Here is a 26,621-nt window from a genome sequence, read left to right as displayed (position 1 = left end):
CCTGAGATTCTGAGCTCCCGTTTCCAACAGGTTTCTTTGGGGGCAGAGAGTGACTCTGTTCAGCAAATCCAGTGGGGGCCACAGAGGGCAATTCCAAACTAAGTCGTGCAGCTGTTGGGCCTCCAGAGGCCTGTGTGAAAGAGGAGTAGAAGAAAAGGAAAAGCTCAGAGCCCGAGAAGAGTTGCAAAGGAAGACAGCTGCAAGTTGGTCCCGAGTAAATCAAATTGTGACGTTTATTGGGCTATTTCCAGAATAACACCAGCAAGAACACTGGAATGCGGGATCATCTTTTTCTAAGAGGGACCTCAGCTAAGTAGCCTGCAACAACCAGGCTTGGTGACTGGAGTCGGACTGGCTTTGTGAAAAGGTCATATGTTTGAAGATACACAAACCTGAGTTTTCACTGTGCCCCCATTAGGTCTTATCTGTGATTTGGGGCAAGGTTACTTAAACTCCTTGAGCCTCATTTTCCTCCTCCCTTAACAATGACTAAAAAGGTAAATAATGAAACTTGCAGTGAGCCTGTGGGAGTCAGAAATAAAGAAAAGTATTTGCTATAGAGCTGGTATTAATAAATAGGAGCTGTATGACCGTGAGCATAGCACCCAGGGCACATATCCTAGAAACTTCTGGACCTGGAGCCATCATTTCTCAAGTCTGTACCTGGTACAACGTAGAAATATGGGAGCTGGGGAAGGAGGAGGCAGGCAAGACTGAGGGTGGGTGTGTAGAGTAGGGAAAGAAGATCAAAAGGCCTATAAATATCTGTCAAACTTTAAAATGCAAATTCCTTGTCTGTGGCTCTGTTGGGACCAAATCTTCCATTATCACCTTTCTGGGAAGAGCCTGAGAGGGAAAGAAAATGGTTAAGCATAGTTTTCCCCTTCATGAAGTGTTTTGCTTTGGTTTGGTGTGATTTTTGTGGCCACACCAGGATTTCATTCAACTCTGAGCTTAAAGCACGAGTAGAGTTCAGATACTAACTCCATATGGTTTTCTCTGTGGATCAACCATGAGTTTCTCAAGGAAACTGTCTAACCCTTACAATAGCCCCTGCAATTGGCATGGTATAGAGTAACTGCTTGTTGAATGAATGAACGGAGTGGATGGATGGATGGATGAACGGATGTTAATTCTGGACGTCGTAAGTCATCTTCACCAGTTGATGACCTGGTCCTCTGGGATCTCCTTATCAACACTGGGTTGGGAACCATGGTTAGAGGTGGAGAGAGTCCCCTCTGAGGGGCAGCTGTGTCCCTGAGAAACCCTTGGATGGCTGGTGTGTCTGCTAGTGGTCTGAGCTCTGCCCCTTCTTGGACAGACATGATGCTACAGAGCAGCTCTGCCCTCTGTGTGCCCCAAAGAAATGGCCTCCTTGCATGAGTCCCTTTTGGTGATTTGTCTGTGGAGAAAGCATGGAATTCCAGGGGAATCTTACAGAGGAGACCTTCGGGGGTAAGAGAAGCAATCATACATGACACCATATGCCAGGTCCAGGTTCCCCTTGCCCCTGCCCCTCCCCCCACCACCCTGAGTCAGAAACAGGGTACCCCACTCCCTTTTCTCCTCTCTTCCTCCCTTGCTGGCCTTGTTTTTCTTATGAGATTGTACTTATACATAATGGGTGACTGGGTTTTATTTTTTTTCCAAAGACAAAAGAATCTGATACATGTGTCCAGTGTGGACAGCCCTAAAACACGTCATTTATGAGACTCTTCGTGGACAAGTTCACCTGACTTCATCATATCCAAGAACCTGAGAGCCGTCCTTCCCCATCCCTAAACTGCATCTGCCATTCGAGCATCCCTAAGCACTAGGGAGCCTCTGAGGGTCACCTAGCTCCTCACTGACCACTCTCTTTAGCCTTTTGATGCCCTCTGGTGCCACTCCCTTCACCCAGCATTTATTCATAGTATCCGGTATTTCAAGAACAGATTAGTCTGGTATTACAGCTAAGTTATAAACATGAAGAGAAGAAACAGGAATTATCCTGTGTGCTCTGCACCATGCCTCACCTAGATATTGAATCCATCTCAAGATGAATTCAATTTTTCAATGAAAAATTGCAGCATGTTGATGGTCAAAGCTTGAGCTTTGGCTTCAGGAAAATTTGGGTTCAAAGGTTACCTTTGTCCACTTATTCATTCAGCCAGGATGTATTAAATGCACGTTAGATGCTGCTGCAAGCTCTGGGAATATAACAAAGAACCAGACAAAGTGTCTTCTCTTGTGTCGTTACTGTAATGACACGAGACAAACAAAATACAATTATTTGTGAAGAAAACAGTTGGGGTTAGAGTCGGGAGACGAGGAGGCCACTCAGCTGGTGTGGTCACAGAAGTTCTAGATGAATGGTGTGAAGGAGCTTACTATCTGGAGACCTGCCAGAAGTCCAGGCAGAGGGAACAGTAAGTTTAAGAGCTGGAATGTGGAATGAGTTCTGTGTGTTTAAGGAGGTGAAAGAAAGTCAGTGCCTCCAAGAGCAAGGTGAGCAAGGTGAGCAAGGGGGAAGAGGCAGGAGATACAGTTAGGGAGACAAGCAGGGCTCAGCCACAGAGGACCTCACAGGCTCTGTCCAGGACTTTGCAATTTAGACTGAGAGGGATGGGAAGTTTTTGCGGGGGTGCTGTTAGAAAGTGATTTGCATTTATTTATCTGGCTGATGTGTGCACGAGTGCTTTGAAACAACTAGATCAGTTAGAAGGCGCTCTTAGGAGTTCCTGCAACAGGTGCTTGTCCCTGCCCTTTGGAGGTAGCAATACAACTGGAAGGAGGTATTTGTACTGATGGTGTGATCATGGGAGTGCTGCCTTGCTTCTTTGGGCTGCTTTCAAGATTAATGAACAATGTGCTTAACAAATTCAATTATTATGGGGCCTCTGGCTCATTGTGGGCACTCTGCAAAGGTGATTCAAGTCAGATATGAAAGCTAAAAAGGAAACAGAGTTAATGCTCTACTGAGAAGCCGAGGACAAACTCGTTTTGAGAACATCTGGCCCTTGTGGTTAGAGCTTTGAAAAAAGGAGATGAAACTTGTGGGATATTTTGTGTCCTGTCTGTCCATCACACCCTTTTCCTTACTCACGAACCCAAATCCCCAAACTCCCCAAGTGTTAACTGAATAATTTTTTTAATTATGAAAATTAAAGTAGCTTTGGTGATCATTTCTTCAATATTCACAATACTGCTTTTCTGGGACTCTAAACGACTCTGACTTAGTGGCCAGTTTCCTGTAAATAAGATTAGTTGAGGTCATTGTATCTCCCTGATGGGTAGTTTCTTTAAAAGTGCCACAAACCCAAGTAAATCTGGAGCATACAGAAGCCTTATATCTTGCCAAAAAAGCTCTGAAGTTATATTAGGTCTGAATTCAAATCCTGGTATTGCTGTTTAATAGATGTTGACCTTGGATAAATCCCTTAGCTTCTCTTAGCCTCATATATAAGGCACTAAAAGTGCCTGCTTTTAAGTTTCCACGGAGCAGATAGGAAGAATTTGAAGAATCAGTAAAGTGGGCAGACGAAACAGTAAATGAACAGTATATGTCATTTCTCTTCTCCCAAGATTCACTAATACTTTGCATCACAGTGTGAACCTACCATACTCTTTAATGCCCAATATGCTTTGTCTCTTTCTTCATATGAAAACTAGAGCCAACTGCCTTCTCAAAGAAAAATTATGGTACAGACAAACCTATTTGCAGGGCAGGAACAGAGACGCAGACATAGAGAACAAACAGGTGGACATTAGGACAGGTGGAGTGAACTGGGACATTGGGATTGACGTATGTGCACTGCCATGTATAAGACAGGCAGCCAGTGGGAAGCTGCTGTGCAGTGCAGGGAGCTCAGCCTGGTGCTCTGTGGTGACCAAGAAGGGTGGGTTGGGGAGGGAGGTCCAAGAGGGAAGAGATATATGTATACACACAACTGATTCACTTTGTTGTACAGCAGAAACTAACACAACATTGAAAAGCAGCTAAACCCCAATTAAGAAAGAGGATGCCATGTGAAAATAATTGTTTAAATGCATACAGGTTATGGTGGAACACATTTTAATGACATTTTTTATGATTCATCAATGCAGATTTAGCATTTCACAATTAGTAGTGCTAAATCTATACATTAATATGTGTCTCTCAAAAGCCGTTTGTCCTGGGTGTGTCAGCGAGGGCCGAGCGAGGCAGCAACATCATTCCCACTTAGAAGAACAAGTGAGCTGATGGCTGAGAAGGTTTGCCCATGGCAGTCAGCTTCCTTCAGAGCCAGGACGACTACTCCAACCGCGACTCAGGTTAAAGAAAGTGTCCTTCAGTCTGTGTCACAGGATGTCCACCTGGTTGTGCCAAGTCCTTTGACACCTCCCACAGAACTATCCCAGCTGTGAAGTTGTGGCGCCTTCATGGGGCCCAGACAAGACAGGTCTGTGTTTGGATACAACCCTATAAAACACGCCTTCTGACATCTGGCATCCAGAGAGGAAGCATTCTCAGTTTAACAAAAATATAAATGATTTTAATCATAAGAATTCCTTTGGAGCAGTTACTGAAACCAGTATTGGTTTAAGACAAAATAAGACAACAAGGCAAAGGATTTGCAGTCTACGTTCTCATTGAATAAGTCACTCATTCTCAAAGGACAGCCCTTTTCAGACTCTACTCACAGCTGAAAGGCAGGTATCTGCTGAGTGGGAAATGAAGTTTTTAAGTTATGATGATGCAAACATCAGAGAACTCATTCATTAGGTCTTTGATCAGACAATTCTAAATGTACTGGCATCTTTTGCCATTTGGGAGGTCAATGTCTCCCTTTTCAGGTCTTGGCAGAGAATAATGCTGAGGAAGTCCAGACACTTAATCCGTAGTAAAGAAATTCTGCTTTGATGCTTACGAAAAGAATTCTTCCAAAATTTGCAAAATATTCAAAGTCATTCTGCCCACAGAAGGGTCAGCCTACTTTGCTGATGACCCTCCTCACCACTCCCAAACAGTTTATTGAATTTATCTGGAATGGGGCTGAATAAGCCATTTATTCTGACAATCATCTGAAAAGGCTCCACATTTTTGGATTACTTCTGGGGCTGACGATGCAGCATCTCAGTTTAAAGGCAATGTGGCAAGTCCTTGCAAGAGACTAATACGAGCTGTTAGTTGAGCCCGATAAAAGCTTTTCCTGGCTGAGAAGGTGATAAATGTTGCCACGTTGATCTGCAGATGAAAGGCAGTTGACTTTAGTAATATTATTTAAGCTGTTTTACCCTAAGTGCTACCAGCACAACAGGAACAGTCAGCAGGTGATTGAGCCCCTTCACCTTCAGAAAGCAAGACATCTCGCCATGGCACCTTAAAATGACTAAAGCGGACTAGTGATCAAGGAACCATCCAAACGGATTTGATCTTTCTCCAGAGAGTGGAAGAACTAAGATCCTGAATTCGTTACCAGCAATCAGCACCCATTCACGGAATGCTTTCTGTGCCAGCCCCTCTGCTAGGTGCTACAGATTCAGAAATACAAGATGTTCACAGCTTGGGTGTCGGAGACAAAAATGCAAGTCAATTGACACAAAACTACTTATAGCTAATATCGTAGATGTCTATAGGGACTAGCAGAGATCCATAAGAAGCTACATAGTTTCCTTAGAGAAACTGTGTTTACACTGAGTCTTGATTGGTAAATAAGAATTAGTGAATCAAAGAATCAAACTCTGTGCAACATTCTGGGTGCACACAATATTGCAATGCAGTCCTTACAGAGATGTTGAGAGGATAAAAACTCTTGTCAAGAACCTTTATTTGCACATTCATAGTAGGTATTCAAGAAATGTTAGTTTTCTCCCTTGCCCAGTGGTTTAAAATTCCTTCTCCTTGTCTTCCTTCTTTTCTATGACCAGGTTGGGTGCAACTTGGGTACTTAAATGTGTGAACTGATGCACTCACACATACACTTTCATATGTGGTTTATATTTTCAGAATCCTTTAGCATCCAGGTCAGTTTCTTTGCTACATTTCTTTTATCCCTTTGCCCTAAGATATCCTAGTTTGCTTTCTGCTCCAAATTCACTACTTCTCTACAACTCCTGGTAATTCCTTTGCCTGCATAGTGATTTATTTTATCGAGCCTGGAGTTCCAAAAAAGACTCGTGACTGTAGTCTGCCAGGCTCCTCTGTTCATGGGAAGAATACTGGAATGGGTTGTCATTTCCTTCTCCAAGGATCAAACTGGTATCTCTTGCTTGGTAGGTGGATTCCCACCACCCTCACACACACCCATGCCACCTGGGAAGTCCATGCCGAGGTTTCTTGAAGTATTCACTCATCCACTGAAATGTCAGTGGTTAATACTGCTAGTTAATACTGCTAATTACTGCTAGTTAATACTGCTCCAGTTCTGTCAATCAAATTGGTGCCTACCCTTTACACAAGACACAGGGTTAGTTGCTTAGTCGTATCTGACGCTTTGTGACCCCATGGACTAGAGCCCACAAGGGTTTTTCCAGGCAAGAATACTAGAGTGGGTTGCCACTTCCTCCTCCAGTGATCTTCCCAACTCAGGGACTGAATCCAGGTCTCCTGCACTGCAGGCAGACTACCTTCTGAGCCACCAGGGAAACTACCCTTCAAAGCCCAGGCAAATCTTTCTGTTTGCTGAAGGAATCTTCCTTCCTCTGAAAGACTCCTATAGTATTGTCTATCTCATTCATTGAACAATTCTGTGCTTGCCAGTGCAATTTATTCTTAGGTGTAAATATGCCACATTGCCCTACCTCGCTCTAGATTGTCAATTCCTTGAAAGAAAACAATGGGTTTTACTCCACTTTGTCTCTCCTGGCAGTCCTTGACATTTGATGTGCATAATACTTATTTAATTGACCATGAGTTAATATCATCTCTAGATTGAATGTTCACTACCCAAATGACTTCACTTGGAACCAGGAATCAGTTACAGCAAGACTTGGAACTACATCCAAGGTTAGATATGTCAGGCACCTTGGAGCCTCAACCCATCTCTATCACTGTACTCATTCCCAGTGATGTCAGAAATTGGTTAAGTAAGCAGATCTATAGTTAGGAGAGAAGCTTTGGCTAATGATCCGTGTCTGAGTCATAAGCACATAAGCAGCTGAAGTCATGAGGGTAGAAAATATCTAGAGTGAATAAGAGAGAAAACTGAAGGAACACAAGTATTAATATTGAATAAGCATGAATATTTGCACCTATGAGGAGTTTAAAATGATAGCCAAGGAGGAGGGAGATAAACCAAGAAGCATTGTTGACATGGAAAACAAAATAATAGAAGATTTCGAGGAAAGTTCAATTGTCCTCAATTCTGCAGAAAGGTATATTTAAGACTGTAAGTTGTTTATTAGCTAATATGGAGGTCAATTAGTGACCTCGACAAGAAAATATAATGAACAAGGATAAACTGCTTGATTTCAAGACTTACTATAAATCTACAGTAATCAAGATGGTGGTGTTGGAGTGATGATAGGCAAACAGATCAATGGGAAGAATAGCAACAGACTCACACTTTTCATGGGCCATTGATTTTTCAACAAAGGAGTCAAGGTAATTCAATGAGGGAAAATTTCTTTTCAACAAATTGTGATCATGCGAGTGGATATCTGTATAGGAAAAAAAGGTCTCTCAGTTGTTATCTCATATGATACACAAAAACCAACTTGAAACAAATCAGACCCAAATGTAAGAGGTAAACACCATTTAACTTATAGGAGAAAACAGAAAAAATAGCTGGGACATTAGGTTAGAGAAATATATCTTAAATAGGCCAGTAGTAACAAAAATTAATAGACATAAAATTTTAATTATTTTGCTTTCTTAAAGACAGTTAAATGAAAGACTCAGGGATATAATATTTGCAAAACACATATCTGACAAAGAGCTTGTATTCAGAAAAAAAGTAACACTTATAACTGAATAACAAGATCACAAACTACCTGATTTAAAATTTGGCAAAAGAACTGAAATTTCACGAGAAGATACACAAACGCCCAATATGCACGATACTTCTTCAATTATCAGGAAAAGATAAAGTTACAATGAGATCCACCATCCACCAATTAGAATGACTAAAATGACTGACAACATTAAGTTTTTGTGACAATGTAGCATAATTAAAACCCCAATACATCGTTGTTGGGAACACAATGGTTTTTTGGAAGACTGTGGTAGGATCTTAAAAAATTAAACATATGCTGATCAAATGAACCAGCAATCTCATTCTTATTTATCTAAAGTGAAAATATATGTCCACCTAAAGACCTCTTTCTGAATATTCATGGCCAAATTATCCATAATAGCCAAAATGTGAAAACAATTCTATTTCCATCAACTGATGACATAATAAAAAATTAGGTGTATTAATACTGTCATCCAAAAAATGACATGGCATCCAGTCCCATCATTTCACGGCTAATAGATGGGGAAACAATGGAAACAGTGTGACTTATTTTCCTAGGCTCTGAAATCACTGCAGATGGTGACTGCAGCCACAAAACTAAGACACTTGCTCCTTGGAACAAAAGCTATGAAAAACCTAAACAGTGTATTAAAAAGCAGAGACATTACTTTGCCAACAAAGGGTCATATAGTTAAAGCTATGGTTTTTCTAATAGTCATGTATGATGTGAGAGTTGGACTATAAAGAAGACTTGAGTGCTGAAGAATTGATGCTTTTGAACTGTGGTGCTGGAGAAGACTCTTCAGGGTCACTTGAACAGCAAGGAGATCCAACCAGTCAATCCTAAAGGAAATCAACCCTGAATATTCATTGGAAGGACTGATGCTGAAGCTGAAACTCCAGTACTTTGGCAATCTGATGTGAAGAGCCGACTCATTTGAAAAGACTCTGATGCTGGGAAAGACTGAAGGCAGGACAAAAAGGGGACAACAGAGGACAAGTTGGTTGGATGGGATCACTGACTCGATAGACATGAGTTTGGGCAAGCTCTGTGAGTTGTTGATGGACAGGGAAGCCTGATGTGCTATAGTGCATGGGGTCGAAGAGCTGGACACAACTAAATGACTGAACTGAATATTCTGTCCTACTACTCTACAATTAAAATTATGTCATACTACTCTACACTACAAGATATTAATATACGCAACACATATAAGTCTTAAAAATGTACTAAGTAGAAAGTCAAAGACTATATATTGTATGGTCCTGCTTACAGAAATTCTAAAAAAAGCAAACCATAGTGAGAAAAGCCTATCAGTTGTTGCCTGGGATCAAGGCTTGGGAGAAAGGATTAACTGCAAAGAAACATAGAGAAACTTCGGGGTCATGGATATTTTCCATATTTTGATTGTGGTGTTAAGTTACACAAATGGAAGTAATTACCAAAATTCATCAAACTTACACTTAAAACGAGTGGATTTTATTGTACGTAAATTATACCACAATAAAAAGAAGTCGGTGGAAAAGGAGTCGTTAGGTATATGTCTGAGAACATAAATCTACTGCGCATGGGGTCAGGTAAGCAGTTCAAATCCGAATTAATTACTCCAAAGTAGAACTTCATCCTCATCCCCTTCAATGCATAGTACTGGGGTTTTGTTCAATCTAACCTCGGAACTTAGAGCTGTACATGTATCTATACAGTAATTAATGTCCAATTTATGCCAAAAGCGTAAGTCCTTGAAAATTAAAGTTATACTACATGTGCATTTAAAACTGAGATTACTAAAAATATGTGATACTAGTTCAAAACTGGCTAAACTCTAAAATGTGGTAAGTTCACCAAGGAAATAACACTCTTGGTAGCCACCATACTGCCAATTTTTCTAACGTCAGGACTTCAAATTTATTGTTTTCATATGTAAGCTCATGTTATTTATAACTATTCTCAACTATTTAAAGGCATATGGGAAATTTTTAAAAGAGGAAACTTATAGGAAAGTCAAATGAGTTGTTGTTATTGTTGCTGTTGTTTAGTTGCTAAGTCATGTCTGACTCTGTGACCTGAAGGACTGTAGCTTGCCAGGTTCCCCTGTCCATGGGATTCTCCAGGCAAGAATAGTAGAGTGGGTTGTCATTTTTTCCTACAGGGATCTTCCCGACCCAGGGATGAAACCCACTTTCTCCTACGTCTCCTTGCTGGCAGATTCTTTACCACTGAGCCACCTGAGAAGCCCGAGGACGTATCTTTGGACCTTCCGTTCTGTCTCACTAGTCTGTATCTACCTTTATGGCATTCAACACATTCATTCCTGTAGTTTTATGGTAAGTTCTGAAACCAGAATCAGAAGGGCAAGTACTGCCTTGTCATTTCTGTAAAGATTATTTTGCCTATTCTGTGTCTTTTATATTTCCATATATATTTCAGAATTAGTTTATCAGTTTCTATACAGAAATCAGCTGGAACTGGTGGGGATTGCACTGAATCTGCAAATTTGTTTGGGAAGTATTCTCATCTCAACATCAGGACTCCTGATCCATGAACATGGATGTCTTTTCATTTATTTAGATTATCTTGAATTTCTTTCAGTGATATTTTATAGTTTTCAGAGTATATATTAAGTGTTTCTTTTCTTAAATTTATTCCAAAGTATTTTTTTGTTGTTGTAAAAAGAATTTAATTTCATTTAGTATTATTTAGTATTATTGCAGGAGTATAGATATACAACTGATATTTGTATCTTGACCTTGTATCCTGCAACCTGTTGAACTCACTGATCAGTTCTAATAGTTTTTAGTGAATTCCTCAGAATTTCATAAACATGAGGTCTTACCATTGCAAGTAGCAATAATTTTACTTTTTCCTTTCCAATCTGGTTCCCTTTAGAATTTTTGAGTGGTAGGTAAAGTAATGAATAACTTAATATTTGGAGGTATTGATGTATTATATGTTGTTGTTTAGTTGCTAAGCTATGCCTGACTCTTGCGACCTCATGCTCCCAGAGCAGCCAGCCAGGTTCCTCTGTCCATGGGATTGTAAAGTAAAAAAAATTAAAAATTAAAAAAATAATAATAATATAAGAATACTGGAGTGGGTTGCCATTTCCTTGGGCTTCCCTGATAACTCAGTTGGTAATCAATCTGCCTGCAATGCAGGAAACCCTGGTTTGATTCCTGGGTGGGGAAGATCCATTGAAAGGACAGGCTACCTACTCCAGTATTTTTGGGCTTCCCTTGTGGCTCAGCTGGTAAAGAATCTGCCTGCAATGCAGGGGACCTGGGTTCGATCCCATTTCCTTCTCCAGGAGGATCTTCCTGACCCAGAAATCAAATCTGTGTTTCTTGCACTGCAGGAGGATTCTTCAACCCTGAGCCACCCAGGAAGCCACAGATTCATTTTTTTTTTACAAAAAGGGAAAGAAAAAAGTGCTATAAAAAACAAATCTGGTTCCCATACCACTATTAATTAGTTGCATGATCCCGAGCAAGTTTCTAATCCTCTTCTGGTTATACATCCTATGTTTCAAATCTTTGTCCACTTGGCATACCTGTGAACCTCTGGAGATATGTAAGAAGTAGCTTTCCAAATTTAATCAACTACTACAACCATGAGTTTCACTATATATAAAATTTTGTGAATTTTATTTCACAAAAGAGAATGAGATTACTGAAACTGAAAGAGCAGTTGAAAGTATCTTCACATTGAAAGTAAAATAAATTTAAAAAAAGAGAGTAAATGTAACTCCCAGAAAGGTTCAATAGAAAACATGAGAATGCAGGCAATTGTAAAGAGTTATCCTCTGGGGAACAAGTTGTAATATCCAAAAATGCTTTAGAGGCTTGTGGAAGAAATGAGTAAAAATGAACAAAAGGGTGTATTTACTGTTTAGTGCTACGCAAACATTTTGAGGATATAACTAAAGCATAATCAATAAAGATATTTTTTAAAATGGAAAAAGTATGTTATAAAAATATACATTATCTAGAGTTCTCACTACGGAGGATAATGCTTTAAAACCAAAGTTTTAGGGAACATTTTAATTACAGTTTTGATTAAAATGGCAAGGGTCTCATAATATATAGAACCACATTAAATTTTTCTACTACACATTAGTCAGATGCCTTCCTTCTGCTTCTGCTAACAGTACTAGAATACTAAGTCATACCTGAATACTTTAAACTTCAAGTGTTTTGGAACCTTAATTTTAATCTCTGACTTAAAGGAAGAGGACTATCCAAACAGGTACCAGAGTCATCTTTATCCTTATGGTATCGTAGAAAACTAGGAGGCTCTTTTGGGGCATCTGGGAGACAGGCTTCTTCATTTCTAGCTGGTTTATAAGCCTGGACACACTGCTCAATTTCTTTAATATATGCCTTAGGGTTACTCAATTTGTTGGCATCATTTTTCTTGAGCTGGGTTGGGCTATGCTTCTGAGAACTCTGCTTCACTTTTTGAGTTGTGGATTTAGCTTTCCCAAACTCTGGGACACTTTCTTCATCAGAGGAAAGTCTGTCAAGGCAAACACTCTTCTTCATTACAGTTTTCCGAGCGATTTGAACGCCAGCTTTTCTACTATGATATAAAGCAGCATTTGGTGGCCCAGTTCTAACATTGGAGGTTTTCGTTCCTGGGTTATTGACAGACAAGGGTACAGATGTATTTGATTTATCATTTTCTTGAAATAGTTGGTCTCCTTTTAGAACTTTACAGTTTCTAGATTCATTTTGCAAATGAATTCCTAGAAGATCCTTGGAAAGATATGGTGGACAATGAGAAGTACTATTAGCAACACACTGTTCTTTTACAGTAAGTAGTGAGAAAGTTTTTAGGTCAACATCTGGTTCTACAGTATTCTGAGGATATGATTTTATAAGTATTCGTTCCTTTAAGGGTAAATCCTGAAGATGTAAATCACTAATGCCAGAAAGTAGGTGCTCCTCACGATTAGTCTTCTGAAGATCCCAACAGGACAGTTTATTAACACTGGTGTTGTGCCGTTCTGATTCACAATACAACTGCTCTGGATTATTTTTTAAACTGTCAGGAATAGCTGTTTCAAGTTCCGATTTTAAACCATGAGTAAATGTGTTCCTGTGGATGGCCGGCGAGTTACTAGAAGAAATACTAAAAGAAGTACCTTCCCAGTCGATGGTGCTCAAGTGTAGATCAGCAACTGCGGATATATTATGGGATGAGGTACTAGGTTGACTAGATTCTGCAATTAGAGACTTACTGATATCTTTAATTTGCTGCACAGCCAAAGATCTTGGAGAAGATATTGACTGTTCTTGTGTAGTCAAACAGACAGCATCTTCAGGTAAGAGCAAGACATTCAATGGTGTGGAAATAGATTCCTCAGGTGATGCAGAATCAGGGGAACTTTCCAAGCTTAACTTGGAATTCTGCTTAGGAAAGATTTCCCATGTGGGTTTTAAAGTCATATGTGACTGAACTTTCATCATCGCATCTGATTCTTGCAAACTGTTTCCGTTAGACTTAATTTTCATGCCTGAAAAGAAACAAATATATAATACAATTAAAATCTATTTTATTTATTTTTTACACAGGCATCTGTTGGATTTATTGTTACATGTAATAAAGGTAATTTTTGCAAAGTATTTTTTAAAATAGTGAATAATATCTTAAAGGACAGTGGGAAATCTATTTTAAATGTATTTTATTTTCTTTAATGTGGGTAAATAAGAGTTCAGATCAGAAATCTATATGATCAATTTTTGCCTCTTTTGTCTCAGGGCATTCCTGAAAACTGTTTTATACCTAATTATAACAAAATAATTACTAATAAAATATTATAAAATATTTTCTTTCAGAAATAGTATTATTACTGTCATATTATAAAAATGTTAAAATTTCTTCACTGAGTTCTGGGAAATAAAATATATTTATAATCCTAAATATGTTATACATACTAATTGTTCAATAAATGGTTAGTGTAATTACTATTATTAACACTCAGTTAAGTTAGCAGACTCAGAGCAGAATAGTTTTTTCCAGGTTTTCATATTTTAAAACAAAGTATGTCAAGACAAAGGAGCAAGAGTATAATCCTTACTATTGATTTTACAGAATCAGCAAAATTTGGACAAGGTAGATTCAAATAGGACAATTCCTTTATGTGTGCAGCATAAATAGTTATCAAATGTGATACTTACTTTTTTGTTTCTTCCCTTTATTTTCTGACTTTTGTTTTTGGTAAATAGCAACAATCTCAGGATAAGCTGCTTCAAACAATGACTCTTCTTCTACTGTTTGTAGAGCCAATTCTCCATGTTTATCTTCTGTAGCATAATGTGCTAATGGATTAAAAATATAATAAAACCACCTTAATAACAGATCTGAAATACTCCATTTTCCCAGGTAACTCATTTTACCAGGTCAACTAGGTTATTAACAAATTGTTAACTCATGAATTACAGGCAGACGCTTTAACCTCTGAGCCACCAGGGACGTCCCTGAAAATCTTACTGTACAACATCTCTATTCTAATAATCTGTTAATACAGAAGTGATCTTTTCCACCTGGCAAGAGCTGGAAAGAAATTCTATTTAAATTAGAACTTTAAATTTCTCTTGTTTTAGAGATGGTAGGAACAGCTTAGAGAAAGGTTCAGTTCAGTTCAGTCCAGTCGCTCAGTCATGTCCGACTCTTTGCGACCCCATGAATCGCAGCACGCCAGGCCTCCCTGTCCATCACCAGCTCCAGGAGTTTACTCAAACTCGTGTCCATCGAGTTGGTGATACCATGCATCCATCTCATCCTCTATCGTCCCCTTCTCCTCTGCTCCCAATCCCTCCCAGCATCAGAGTCTTTTCCAATGAGTCAACTCTTCGCATGAGGTGGCCAAAGTATTGGAGTTTCAGCATCAGTCCTTCCAAAGAACACCCAGGACTGATCTCCTTTAGAATGGACTGGTTGGATCTCCTTGCAGTGGCCAAGAGGGGCTGTCCCTCACCCAAGGTCAGGGGTGGCGGCCGAGAGGTCAAGAGAAAGGTTAGTCAGTTTTAATTCAGTATAACAAGTGTAAAACTCCAGATAAAGCATGAAAACAGACAACTTCCTAAAACTTTAACATTGGTTTTCTTTAGTAGTAGCTTCTGAAAAGGACAGAATTGAAAGGTCATCAAAACTATTACCATTTTCCAGATTGCGTTTCAAAGATTATCAGTCTCTCAAGGAAATACCCAGGCTTACTTGGACTCACAAGAACTCTATAATAAACAAAAATGAGAATGCTAATGTGTACATTTACAATGAGATACATAAATAGTACACTAGATTCTTATGTTTATCCTATATGAGGGCAAAACTACGTAAGAAATGTAAGTTAATGTGTCCGAAGAAGAAACAATGGAAACAAGTGAACTTAAAGAGTATTTCTTAAAGCAAGCTGGGGTACATTTTCTCCTTAAGGGATAACTCCAATAAGGATAAATGAAAGTGGGCACCTAACCCTGAGTTCTAGACAGAAGAGATGCATGGCCAAACTGGGTTAATGGCATTGTCTTTCCTGAAAATACACTGTAGTAGGTGAAATTGTTTCTATGTGGTTTTCAAAATTCTTTAGCTACTTTTCTACTATTCCCTTGAACAGCTTACGTAATTCTTTATCGTGCATCAACTAGAACTTATTGACAAATCTGTTCTCTCACTCAGTCACATGTAATTATACAATCTAATTTCAAAGCCAAACAGAAATGAATTTGGAATTATTTTCTGTTTTAAGTGCTCAGTTCTTCCCCTGCCTTCAGTTTTGGAGCTAATTCAGAGTTCACTGTATTTCTGTCTACAGAAAATAAGAGTCATTTGATACTATAAATTCCCATGAAAACTAAACACAGTAAAGAAAGAAAAGGAAGGAAAGAAAGGAAAGGAAGCACCACAGGTGCTTCATTCTATCAGCAACCTTCATTTCTTGAGAACTGATTATACAGTGAAATCCAATGACCAGACTATTTGTAGTAGTATTTTCTTTAGAGATAGACATCAAAACCATTTCCATATTGTTTTTGTAAACATTAACTACAACAGGAATATCAATTTAAGACATTTAAAATTTGCTATGAGTTACATATAGTACAGGTACACTGATGTATGTGATTCTTTTTTATATACATACATATGTTTTACATATGATATCTGCTAAACGTACATGACTAAATGTTACAAATTTTCCTTAAAGTATGTACATACCAGGCTTTTCCCATTCTATTTCAAAACAATGAACTCCATTTCTGATTCGGTTTTTAACGATTCTGAAAAAACAAAAACAAAAACAAAAAACACCACATCTAATGGGGTCTAATTGCATGAGTTATTTGGAAATCTTCAATTTGTTGATTGAATAACTCAATGCCTGCTAATTTTTATTGTTTTAATAATATTCTAAAGATTCTGTAAGGAACTACTGTATAGTTATTTCTGATTTGCTTATTTAAAAGATAGTGTTTATAATTGTTAGATCTTATCAGATAATCTTCATATGTCTGCAAGTGTCTTGCCAACCAGTGAATAATTTTAATGAAGTCTCGGTTGCCAATTATTTTTACTCAAAGCTTTGAAATATTACTCCATCATTCTGACGTCTACTATTGTCATCAAAGATGTACGCTAATGGATTGTGACTCCTTTGGAACTTATCTTTTTTAATACTTTCCCAAAACTTTCTATTTTGAAACATTAAGAAAAGTTTCAAGAATAGTAAAATGAATAATCATATACCCTTCACTGAGTCACCAATTCTCAGTTTCAGCCCCTCCACTTACTTTGAATTTCTGTTCCCTTTCTGGTCCACTGACACTGAGATAATTACCTAGTTAAGCCTAGCTACAACTTTTTATAGGGGCCTCCCAGGTGGCGCTAGTGGTAAAGAACCCACCTGCCATTGCATGTTAGACATAAGAAACACAGGTCCTTGGGTCGGGAAGATCCCATGGAGGGCACAGTAACCTATTCCAGTATTCGAGAATCCCATGAACAGAGGAGCCTGGCGGGCTAAAGTCCATAGGCTCGCACAGAGTCAGAGACAACTGAAGCAACTTAGCACAGCACAACTTTTTATATTTCTTTAACAGTCTATTATTACTACATGTTTGAGGCTGAAAAGTATCAAAGCATCAACTTACTATGTTATCTTGACATTAATCCCTGAACAAGCTTTTAATATTCCAGCAGACCTTTCCTCCATTCTTCTAAAACAAAGAGATATACTGATATATCCTGCTATTAAAGATATTAAGAAGAATACTTTAGATCATAAGATGTTCCCATGAAAACATAGGGAGTTGTCCATACAATTCTTTATATTACCGAATCGGCTGCAGTTGATTAGAGTTCCTTCGACCGAGCTTCCTTTCTGTCATGTCATAGTGGGTCAACAGTGTCAACAATTTCTCACATGCATAGTGATTGGGCCACTCCATTTTTTCAAGAGTAAATCTCTGTAAATGTAATAAAAAATATAATAAGACTTCATTATCTCTTGGTGAACAAACAGCACTCTCAGGTGATCTTATCTTTTCCGTAAGAGATAACTAATATTAAAAGTTGTGTCAACAGGAAGATTCCTATAAGCAGTGAGCCTCCTAAGGAGGCAATACTGCACAGTGATTTCAGTATGAGGGTTCTCGGTCTGAATGCCAGCATATTTCCTAGATGATGGGTAAATTACTTAACCTCTTTCAGCCTCAGGTTTTCTCTCTGTAAAATACAATCCAGCACACGGATTATGAAGTTAGGGAAGACTACCACGCAATGTGTTAAATATAATATCAAATTTTAAATGTTCAATAAATGTTGGTTGCCATTATTATTACTGTGGTTGGTAGAGCTAAGCAACAAGCAGTTACAATTTATCGAGTGACTGTTTTTCTACTTACTGTACTAGGGGTTAATACAAATAGTCTCATTTAATCCTCAGAGTGACTTTACAAGATAGGTAATCTTGTTTCTATTTTTGAGGAAAATACATATCTAGGGTTACATGGTAAGTGACAGACTGTCCAAATTTAAATTTAGGTCAATGTGCTTGTAAACTATACTGTCTTCCGAAACAATATGCTTGATCTTTACATTTTCCAGTTATTAGCATCTCTCCCTCAACACAGTCCTGAATACAAGACATCTGCACATGGCCTTTAAGGTGTCTTGTAAAGAACAGCGGAACTGTGATTTGTCTTACGGTCTGCAATATATAGCTACTGTGTGACAAAGGAATGAAAAGTAGATATAAATGCCTGCAAAATACACATGCACTCAACAGCTATCTACTTCAAACCTCCTCTCAGAGCAATCAAAGTGATTACCCCTTCTTATCTTTCTAGTATCCAACTTTACACTGTAAAGTAAGAGTTTATTTCCAGATACCTGAAACAATAATAAATCAGGTCTTTGGTACCTGATTGCCTTCATCAATTTATCCTTGTTCAGAAGGAATTCTTGAGTAACCTAGCAAGAGAAGAGAAAGTAAGAATGGAGACTTCAAACTTTTATAAAAACCTTCTGAGATAAATACATAGTTGAATTATTATTCATTACCTCATGGAATGGGAATCCCTCACAACTGCAAGCTTTTCTGAAAATAAGTTATATACAGGTTATTAATTAGGTAATTTTAGATAGACTCTAAAATCATGTATGGATGTGAGAGTTGGACTATAAAGAAAGCTGAGTGCTGAAAAATTGATGCTTTTGAACTGTGGTGTTGGAGAAGACTCTTCAGAGTCCCTTGGACTGCAAGGAGATCCAACCAGTCCAACCTAAAGGAAATCAGTCCTGGGTGTTCACTGGAAGGACTGATGCTGAAGCTGAAACTCCAATACTTTGGCCACCTGATGCGAAGAGCTGACTCATCTGAAAAGACCCTGATGCTGGGAAAAATTGAGGGCAGGAGGAGAAGGGGACGACAGAGGATGAGATGGCTGGATGGCATCACCGACTCAATGGACACGGGCTTGGGTAGACTCCGGGAGTTGGTGATGGACAGGGAGGCCTCATGTGCTGAGGTTCATGGGGTTGCAAAGAGTTGGACACAACTGAGCGACTGAACTGAACTGAAAATCATCACCTCTAATCTCATCTCCTTTACTGAAAAGTGTCCTTGCACAGTATACCAGTTATCAACCTTCTCACTGAAATATTATTAAATTACTATCTTATAAGATGGCCAAACTTTTGAACAGAATCAAGAAAGGGATTTTGGGAAACATTATTAATCTACACGAGGGAAAGTTATGTGGAAATAATTCAACCAAAGGTATATAAATAGGTCACACAGCAGAAAACACTGAGTACAAAAATATAACCTTACTTCTTAATATTGTTTTCTATTGTACTCAGTTGCCTCTCATGTTCTGCACGGTGCCATTCACAAGGACAACAGTATTCATAATCATGTGGTTCACAGTATCGATCAGTTTGACACAATTTGCATCCAATACGTTCATGATCCTTAGATGAACCTTTACGGAGACACAAAAAGTATAATTTTCACTGCCTTTTAGAATTATCTTCTATATACTTTTTTTTTTTTGCCTTACCTAAATTTTCAAAAACAAACACTGCCTAGCATAACACCTAGCATATAGAAGGGTTTCAACACATTTAGGTTGAATAGAGTAATAAACACAACAGTAATTCTTAGGATAAACTAAGTCCTTAGCTGTTACGATCACTGACATTATTTTATTTTTTCATAAATTACTCTTCTATCTGTTAATTTGTAATATGAAACTGTACATTTAGAGTAATCAGTGGAAGACTGTGGAGTACGTGGTAGTTACATACAAGAAGGATATTGTTGGTAAAAATTATTTAGTCAATAGAATTCTTTAAAGATTACGAAAGGAATACAGCAGTTATTACCTCTGCTAGTGGCTAGCTCTCAGTTACCTATCTAGCTATTTTTAAACTAAGCTTGGAATATAAACAAATTCTGGTGTGGCCTGGATGTTGGGCCCTAGTGACCATTAAAAGGAAAGCATGACTACCTTCAGCACTGTCTTGAGAATACATGAGAGCTTACATAAGTGATATAACCTAAAACCACCATTCATAAGGCATCAAAAAACAAAAAAAACCACCCTGCAGAATGGCATCTTATCTATAAAAACATTTATTTCTTCCATGCTATCATCTATAATTCTTAAATGCCAATGAAAATATATTAAGAAAAATAGATAGAGCAGAATTTCTTTTAAAAGATGAGCTAACATCATCTCCTAATCTCTCCTGAGAGCAAAAGGCTTTTTTAACCCAGTACATGTCAGAAACATCTTTTTTTTTGAAGATAATTCTTATATTGCAAAGAGAGAAATGGGCTTTTTTTTAGTCTATTTATTAGTTCCCTGATCAGGGATTGAACTTAGGCCTTTGGCAGTGAAAGCATGGAGCACTAGCAACTGGACTGCCAGGGAATTCCCAGGAACATCATTTTTTAAATCAAGACTAATGAAGAGAATCCAAGCTATTTTTAGTAACAGTGAACATGTATTAGAAATTAATGTTGTCACTATCTTCACACACAATAAAAATACACCATATAAAGATAAACAAAACACTGATACAAAAACACTTCCATTTTCCCCTAAGATTTATCAGTACAATTTTTTCTTAAAATGGATTTCTACACTGAAAACATAATTTTAACACTGAAATACTTTGATAATGCAGTTTGAAGCTACGGTTATCCTATATCTATCACTGATATGACATTACTTCATTCAGTAAGTATTTACAGGGTGTCTACTGTGTCTCTGTGACACAACTCCTGACTCTGCGGGTTCCTAATCTGTAAGGAAGGTAGGTAAGTAAAAAGTACCAAAGGAATAGAGATGAAACATAGGTATATACTAAACATAGGTAGCTTGACAGCAGTGTTCTAGAGACATCATTCCTTATGTCTGCTTACCTGGATGGGAACACACAGAGCAATGAGCCAGTTTGTTAACGAGTACTGGTTGTGAATTAGAGTAACAAGATTTTTCATTCCACTGATTAAACCTTTAAAAGAAAATGGTTTAAAAAAAACAACAAACAAATACTAAGGCTACCAAACTGTCATGTTCTCAAAGGTCAGGCTATTCTGATCCTTTCCACTTGCCTACTTATTTTCCCTTTGGCAGTAAAGTTGCTGTCCTAGCCTGGGAACATAAAAACATAAAAAAATTTAAAACTCAGGGGAAGGTTAGTCTAAACCAATAAAAATCAGAATGACAGATTATTATAAGAAAATATAATCTCATTATTTTCAACTGTGAAGACAAACATAAAATATTGCCAAAAGTTCACCTTTGCTGAAACTGTCTCAAAAAGAATGATTTATAGTTAGCCAACATTCAGAAAACAAAGATCATGGCATCCGGTCCCATCACTTCACAGGAAATAGATGGGGAAACAGTGGAAACAGTATCAGACTTTATTTTTGGGCTCCAAAATCACTGCAGATGGTGACTGCAGCCATGAAATTAAAAGACACTTACTCCTTGGAAGAAAAGTTATGACCAACCTAGATAGCGTATTCAAAAGCACAGACATTACTTTGCTGACTAAGGTCCGTCTAGTCAAGGCTATGGTTTTCCTAGTGGTCATGTATGGATGTGAGAGTTGACTGTGAAGAAGGCTGAGCACCGAAGAATTGATGCTTTTGAACTGTGGTGTTGGAGAAGACTCGAGAGTCCCTTGCACTGCAAGGAGATCCAACCAGTCCACTCTGAAGGAGATCAGCCCTGGGGTTTCTTTGGAAGGAATGATGCTAAAGCTAAAACTCCAGTACTTTGGCCACCTCATGCAAAGAGTTGACTCATTGGAAAAGACTCTAATGCTGGGAGAGATTGGGGGCAGGAGGAGAAGGGGACGACAGAGGATGAGATGGCTGGATGGCATCACTGACTCGATGGACAAGAGTCTGAGTGAACTCCGGGAGTTGGTGATGGACAGGGAGGCCTGGCATGCTGCGATTCATGGGGTCGGAAAGAGTCGGACACAACTGAGCAACTGAACTGAACTGAACTGAAGAGTCATATTTGCTTGCTTTTCCTTTTTTATTCTTCACAATTCCCAAATCATTCCTTAATTCATCCCCATGCCAAAGTACACCTTTGCTTTCCTGCTTTGGAAAATAGTAACTGCTGATATTAATAACGAGTTTATTAAAGTCTTAGATCTATCATTAGCCTTACAGTGGAAAGAGAGGCATCTTAGGAAAGAGCATGAATATCTGAAATCTTTCTCATGGTCATTCCAATCTTCATTTCTACCACTTGATGCTTCTTTTCATTTACTATCTTATACCTACTGGAGGCCAAGATTATTTTAACTGTCTCAGTGTCCTGGTTCCTTTCCTTCTATTCATTCTATGCTTTATTATCATCAATATTCATTTTTTATAAAACATTGCCCTCATCAAGCAAATATAATTGATAGATTTGTTCTGAAAGCTCAAAACAAAACAGCAGAGTTTGCAAACTTCAATATACTCTTAATTTTCCTGGATCCTCAAATGAAGTGTTAGTTGCTCAGTCATGTCTGACTCTTTGCAACCCCACTGACTGTAGCCTGCCAGGCTCCTCTGTCCATAGGATTCTCCAGGCAAGAATACTGCAGTGGGTTGCCATTTCCTTCTCCAGGAGAATCTTCCAGACCCAGGGATCAGATCTTGCTCTACCGCATCACAGGTAGATTCTTTACCTTCTGAACTACCAGAGAAGCCTGAATCCTCAAATCATATAGGCTAAATTCATTATAATGTGTGGATATAGAACAAAGGGTAGTGAAGTAAAACTTTTCATCAAGTGTTACTAATTAAATATTTGCAACATGTCAGACATTTCATTTATAGAAAAATACAATATTGAAGTATTTATATAAAAATAATTTTAAATATAAAATTATGTTGGTTTATCTTTACTTGCTAATAAAATAGTCTAAGATAGCTTATGGCAAACGTCCATGGTTATAAATAAACCCATTTGACATCTTCCTACTTGTGTTTGTAGTGAGCTAATAATATTGACGATACAAAGCATGGCTTAGGACATGTTCTTTTCAGCTTTCTTTGGAAAACATCAGAATAAATAAGTGATTGTCAATGAAAATATAGATCAGCTTAAAAATACAAACCCCTTTTTTGGAAAGCCCAATACTTATTGTATACACTATTAAATTCAACAAGACTAGAAGACTAATGTCATAAGCAAAAACAATTTTTAGTTACCTCTGAAGTAAACTTTGCCCTTTCAAAATCTTTATCAGTTTTAATGCTTGCTCTTTTCCAACTCCAGGGACTCCCTTTCAGAAAGTGGGAAAATAAATTCAAATGTTAATCACTAGAGAACAGATTGAAGGATGATGCATTCATTCAGTGTAGGACTATGCAGCTCAGAGAAGAAGGTAACTGTGTGTGCAAGACGCATTGTTAGGTGTAAATGAAAACTGCAGAAGAGAATATGGTGTGGCTTAGGTTTGTAGGTTAAATAGCAATTATAGTATTAACTTATGTAACCAAAAAAGTCAGAGTTACATACAAAAGCACTTACAGTTTATTTTAGGAGAGGGAGGAACAGCATTTTAGATGAACAGCATTTCATTTTCTATGTTCATTATTTTGATAATATTTTAACTTAAGAAAATTAAAACAAACATTTAATTTCTAATACTATATATTTCTATATATACACACATCTATCTATCTATATAAATAAGTATATTCACATGATAATTTCTGGTTTAGATTGAGTCTTCTAGTTCCTATAAAAGTTTATTAATATGTTTTTGTAAGCAATGCTGCTCTTTAGCCAATATGTATCAGGATAGACATATCAGTGTTAAAATACTTCCAAAGTGGTTAGTAAACAGTCACTGCCCACATATCCTGAGTGCCTGCTGGCAAAGGAGTCTTCTCCCTAATGTGAATTCCCTTCCCAACCCACCTACACCGAGGATTAGGGTTACACGTGGCACAACAGAGGGTACCAGAAGCTCGTTCCATTTCTACAGCCTATGTCTTTAGTAAACCAGTTACTAGATATATTGCATATGACCCTTCTTGTATTAGCGTTTAGTTACATATCAGATTTTTTCCAAAAATTTTTTCAGCAAATTATGTTATTACAGTAGCGTCTGAAAGATCATTAAGTACAATGATATCAATAGATAGCAGTTTTGGTTGCAAAGATATAAAAAATCAAATAGGCAAGGCTAGCCTATAATGTAATAAATACCACTTAGCTGAAACTGGTTTTTGTCAGTTCAAGTTTGCAAATTTTTTCTTATGATATTCAACACTGGGTTGTTTCCAGACTTTAATTATGATGCAATTACATATAGGAAATAGTAATTTTCTATTTCAGAATGAGAACTACAATAATTATTTTTTGGTGTTATTTAACAGCTTTTTTCCCTCCTGTTTTCTTTTCTTGTTAAAAAAATTATTGATTTCTCTATTTGGTCACTGGTGACACAGATTAGAAATCAGAATTAATAATTTTACTATCCTATTATTTTTTCCCTCTTCTATGCCCCAGTGAAAAAAAATACATGTCATCCCTCTTTAGACTTCTCTTAGGTATACAGTCTATAGTATAATGAAGGATTTTAAAAGGATACAAAGATGATCAGCAGGGACATAATAATGGGACTATATAAAAATAGCAGGAGTTACAATATAAAACATTTTGTATTTTTAAATATCATATTTATGAATGGGGTTATGATTTTAATTCTTAATTCATCCCTCACCTATTATACCTGTCACTGAGTATGTACTGTTATCTTAAGATATAAAATAAAAAGGCTTTCTGAGCAAAGCTCAATGCAGTGCTAAGAGGCATAGAGGGATGAATGACTTAGCTCAATAATCATGTTGCCTAGCAACAGTAACAATAACATGGAGCATGTGTACAGTTAAAAAGTTACTATGGAGATTCAAAACCAGAACACAGACAAACAGTGATAGAAACTAATATTGGCATGAGACAAGAAAAGAGTAGCTCCTATTTTTCTAAAAGGACAGTCGAATGTGAATATGAATCTCTTAGAGTAATAGTATACTGAGAGTCAGGCTGTAGTACCAGTTATGATTCTATTCTCATTTATAACATTCAGTGTCACAGTTAGCAAGCACTTTAATGTCACTTGAAATACTGATTATTTTAGTTACTGAATAGCTTATTACACCCATATCTAAATTAGATCCTTAACTATATAATACCATATTATATTCATATTTATGTACCATGTAAGGTATGAGAAAAAGCCACTATGAATACTAAATAAATACAATTTCAGCATACCTTTGGAAGATAATCACAGCCAAGTAGTATTGCCAGCCCAACCAGAGCATCTCTATTCAAACCTAGTTTAGTCTTGATGGATGACATTGTATAACAGTCAACATGTGGGTCCTAGAAGAAGGTACAGATTTAGTTTCATCTTCAGAAAACTAAACAAAATCAACATTGTAAAATATAATTTGTCAAAGTGAAGTGAAAGTGAAGTCACTCAGTCGTGTCCGACTCTTTGCGACCCCCTGGAGCCACCAGGCTCCTCCGTCCATGGGATTCTCCAGGCAAGAATACTGGAGTAGGTTGCCATTTCCTTCTCCAATTTGTCAAAGCTGCCTCTAAATATTTATCCTAAAAGTTTAAAATTATCTTGATCACCAGAATCTTCATATAACCTAACATTTTAACATCTGAAGATAAAATCAAGTTTCAAAAATAGCTTTAAAAAAACTATAGTAGTAATTTTTTTCTTGTTTTTTGGTGTCTACAAAAGTAGATTTTCATCTTACATAATTAAACATAAAATGTGTATTATAGAAAGTAAACATTCCCTGTAAATGCATCATCTGAAGTAACTATCATTGATAGCCACGCATATTCCTTTAAGAAACTCTTTCTTTAACACATATATACAAATGCTTATTTATAGTAAAAATAGGCTTATATAAAAATACTATTTTGCAATATTTCTTGCTCACTAATACATTTGGATATCTTAGTTGCTTCAGTCGTGTTCGACTCTTTGCAACCCTATGGACTGCATCCCTCCAGGCTCCTCCCTCCACGGGATTCTCCAGACAAGAATACTGGAGTGAGTTGCCATGCCTTCCTCCCTGGGTATCTTACTGACCCAGGGATTAAACCCGCATCTCTCATGTCTCCTGCATTGGCAGGTGAGTTCTTTACTACCAGAGCCACCTAGGCCTTAATGACTGCTTACTATTATGCTACATGGACTCCAAGACAGTTTTTCTCAATGGGGACACTGGGAGCATTTTCAGAAAGATAACAGAATTCTCTGGCAAATGGCTTAGTTTTCCTGGCTTTGATACATCAAATGTCCATAGTCTCCCTTGCTCAACCCTCAACAGTTACAATGAATACGTCCCATGTATAGTACCTGCCTCCATGAAAACCATGGCTGTACTTAGCCATTCCCTATCAATGGGCATTTGAGTTGTTTGCCAAGTTTTTGCAAGTATTGACAATGCTGCAACTACTAATAACATCGTTGTAGATCTCTCTTTGCATACTTGGAGGTGTTTTGAGGCTTACTAACAGTGGAAATTCTGGTTCAAGGCAATACATATCACATGACATTTTATAACACATAACTGAAACTGATTCAGAAGTATACCATGTGAAACAAATCAAGTTCTTAGAGAAATCCACATTTAAAAGAGA

The 26,621-nt window shown here is 37.6% G+C and overlaps 1 protein-coding gene across 13 annotated transcripts in view; it reads right to left on the bottom strand.

Moving 5' to 3' along the window:
• Window positions 1-4,037: 4,037 nt before the first annotated feature.
• GEN1 (GEN1 Holliday junction 5' flap endonuclease) overlaps window positions 4,038-26,621 on the bottom strand; it is a 34,358-nt gene continuing 11,774 nt past the window's right edge. For 11 of the 13 annotated variants that reach the window (XM_042245805.2, XM_042245808.2, XM_042245810.2 and 8 more), the window contains 10 exons: window positions 25,227-25,337; window positions 23,150-23,223; window positions 20,846-20,937; window positions 19,247-19,397; window positions 18,475-18,511; window positions 18,304-18,384; window positions 17,248-17,378; window positions 16,132-16,193; window positions 14,094-14,234; window positions 7,801-13,429 (listed from right to left, as the gene is read on the bottom strand). In XM_042245805.2, coding sequence (XP_042101739.1) covers window positions 12,099-13,429; window positions 14,094-14,234; window positions 16,132-16,193; window positions 17,248-17,378; window positions 18,304-18,384; window positions 18,475-18,511; window positions 19,247-19,397; window positions 20,846-20,937; window positions 23,150-23,223; window positions 25,227-25,337 — 2,211 coding nt within the window. In that variant the 3' untranslated portion in view covers window positions 7,801-12,098. Of the gene's footprint in view, window positions 7,621-7,800; window positions 13,430-14,093; window positions 14,235-16,131; window positions 16,194-17,247; window positions 17,379-18,303; window positions 18,385-18,474; window positions 18,512-19,246; window positions 19,398-20,845; window positions 20,938-23,149; window positions 23,224-25,226; window positions 25,338-26,621 lie in introns of those variants that run through there. The other 2 variants (XM_042245806.1, XM_042245807.2) reach the window with 2 other exon arrangements.

This window comes from Ovis aries, chromosome 3, assembly GCF_016772045.2.
Source record: "Ovis aries strain OAR_USU_Benz2616 breed Rambouillet chromosome 3, ARS-UI_Ramb_v3.0, whole genome shotgun sequence".
Taxonomy (NCBI): domain Eukaryota; kingdom Metazoa; phylum Chordata; class Mammalia; order Artiodactyla; family Bovidae; genus Ovis; species Ovis aries.
Note: the sequence above shows the minus strand (reverse complement) of the source record. Positions and strands in the feature narration are given on the sequence as shown.